The 2,500-nt window shown below is 48.0% G+C and overlaps 1 protein-coding gene across 5 annotated transcripts in view; it reads left to right on the forward strand.

Moving 5' to 3' along the window:
* Positions 1 to 2,500, forward strand: part of LOC143291772 (uncharacterized) — a 17,872-nt gene that overhangs the window by 6,609 nt on the left and 8,763 nt on the right. For all 5 annotated transcript variants that reach the window (XM_076601915.1, XM_076601916.1, XM_076601918.1 and 2 more), the window contains one exon: positions 605 to 904. In XM_076601915.1, the coding sequence (XP_076458030.1) occupies positions 605 to 904 (300 nt within the window). The remainder of the gene's footprint in view (positions 1 to 604; positions 905 to 2,500) is intronic.

The following is a 2,500-nucleotide window of genomic DNA, read 5'->3' on the forward strand; positions in this document are numbered from 1 at the left end:
AACAGACACACAGACAGACAGACAGACATACAGACGGATAGATAAATAAATTATTGATATATTATTATCTGACATGTGGATAGACACCAACAGACACACAGACAGACAGACAGACAGACAGACGGATAGATAAATAAATTATTGATACATTGTTATCTGACATGTGGATACATGCCAACAGACACACAGACAGATAGACGGATAGATAAATAAATTATTGATACATTGTTATCTGACATGTGGATACACACCAACAGACACACAGACAGACAGATAGACGGATAGATAAATAAATTATTGATATATTATTATCTGACATGTGGATAGACACCAACAGACACACAGACAGACAGACAGACAGACAGACGGATAGATAAATAAATTATTGATATATTGTTATCTGACATGTGGATACACACCAACAGACAGCAATAGGAGATGGACGAAAACAAACAAATCAACACAAAAAACAAACAAACAAAAAATCTGCATCGTCATCTTTCTTATCGTTACTCTTACCGCTGTCTTAGAACTTCTGTTGTCAGCTGATCAAGGAGATGACAAGTCATCGACGATGACGATGATGATAATTCTGTCTGTGCAGGTAATGCAGGTATCGAGTTCACAGGAGGAAGGAAGATGTTCGAAATCTCTCCGGACAACAATGTCCTCATCGAATTCTCCGTTAGATGTGATCATCCTTTGATAGAGGCCGTGGACGTCACTGGAAAAACGCCAAAACTTTTATGTCAGTGGGTGTGTCCGTCTTCAAGTGGGAACTGTGTCTGCACGCGCGATGGCTACATCCTTAAAATCTCAGCAGATGAACAGACGCCCAGCAGTCAGACGTTTCAAATCAGAGTGGATGGAGGCCAAAGGGAAAATGTGACCATAATCCTTGACTGTGAGCCCTCTCCTCTGTCTGTCTGTCTGTCTGTCTGACTATCTCTCTCTCTGTCTGTCTGTCTGTCTGTCTATCTCACACTCTGTCTGTCTATCTCACGCTCTGTCTGTCTGTCTGTCTATCTCTCTCTCACTGTCTGTCTGTCTGTCTGACTCTCCCTCTCTGGCTCTGTCTGTCTGTCTGACTCTCTCTCTCTCGCTCTGTCTATCTCTCTCTCTCGCTCTGTCTATCTCTCTCTCTCGCTCTGTCTGTCTGTCTATCTATCTCTCTCGCTCTGTCTGTCTGACTCTCTCTCGCTCTGTCTGTGTGACTCTCTCTCGCTCTGTCTGTCTATCTCTCTCTCTCTCTTGCTCTGTCTGTTTGACTTTCTCTCTCCCTCTCTCTCGCTCTGTCTGTCTGACTCTCTCTTGCTCTGTCTGTTTGACTCTCCCCCCCCTCTCTCTCTCTCGCTCTGTCTGTCTGTCTGTCTGACTCTCTCTCTCTTGCTCTGTCTGTCTGTCTGACTCTCTCTCTCTTGCTCTGTCTGTTTGACTCTCTCTCCCCCCTCTCTCTCTCCCTCTGTCAGTCTGTCTATCTCACGCTCTGTCTGTCTGTCGTTCTGTCTGTCTGTCTGACTCTCTCTCTCTCTCTCTCTCTCTCGCACTGTCTGTCTGACTCTCTCTCTCTCTCTCTCTCTCTTGCTCTGTCTGTCTGACTCTCTCTCTCTCTCTCGCACTGTCTGTCTGACTCTCTCTCTCTCTCTCTCTCGCACTGTCTGTCTGACTCTCTCTCTCTCTCTCTCGCACTGTCTGTCTGACTCTCTCTCTCTCTTGCTCTGTCTGTCTGACTCTCTCTCTCTCTCTCGCACTGTCTGTCTGACTCTCTCTCTCTTGCTCTGTCTGTCTGACTCTCTCTCTCTCTTGCTCTGTCTGTCTGACTCTCTCTCTCTCTCTCGCTCTGTCTGTCTGACTCTCTCTCCCTCTCTCTCTCTCTCGCTCTGTCTGTCTGACTCTCTCTCCCTCTCTCTCTCTCTCGCTCTGTCTGTCTGACTCTCTCTCTCTCTCTCGCTCTGTCTGTCTGACTCTCTCTCCCTCTCTCTCTCTCTCGCTCTGTCTGTCTGACTCTCTCTCCCTCTCTCTCTCTCTCGCTCTGTCTGTCTGACTCTCTCTCCCTCTCTCTCTCTCTCGCTCTGTCTGTCTGACTCTCTCTCTCTCTCTCGCACTGTCTGTCTGACTCTCTCTCCCTCTCTCTCTCTCTCGCTCTGTCTGTCTGACTCTCTCTCCCTCTCTCTCTCTCTTGCTCTGTCTGTCTGACTCTGTCTCTCCCGCTCTGTCTGTCTGTCTGACTCTCTCTCTCTCTCTCGCACTGTCTGTCTGACTCTCTCTCCCTCTCTCTCTCTCTCGCTCTGTCTGTCTGACTCTCTCTCCCTCTCTCTCTCTCTCGCACTGTCTGTCTGACTCTCTCTCCCTCTCTCTCTCTCTCGCTCTGTCTGTCTGACTCTCTCTCTCTCTCTCGCACTGTCTGTCTGACTCTCTCTCCCTCTCTCTCTCTCTCGCTCTGTCTGTCTGACTCTCTCTCCCTCTCTCTCTCTCTCGCACTGTCTGTCTGACTCTCTCT

This window comes from Babylonia areolata, chromosome 17, assembly GCF_041734735.1.
Source record: "Babylonia areolata isolate BAREFJ2019XMU chromosome 17, ASM4173473v1, whole genome shotgun sequence".
Lineage (NCBI taxonomy): Eukaryota > Metazoa > Mollusca > Gastropoda > Neogastropoda > Buccinidae > Babylonia > Babylonia areolata.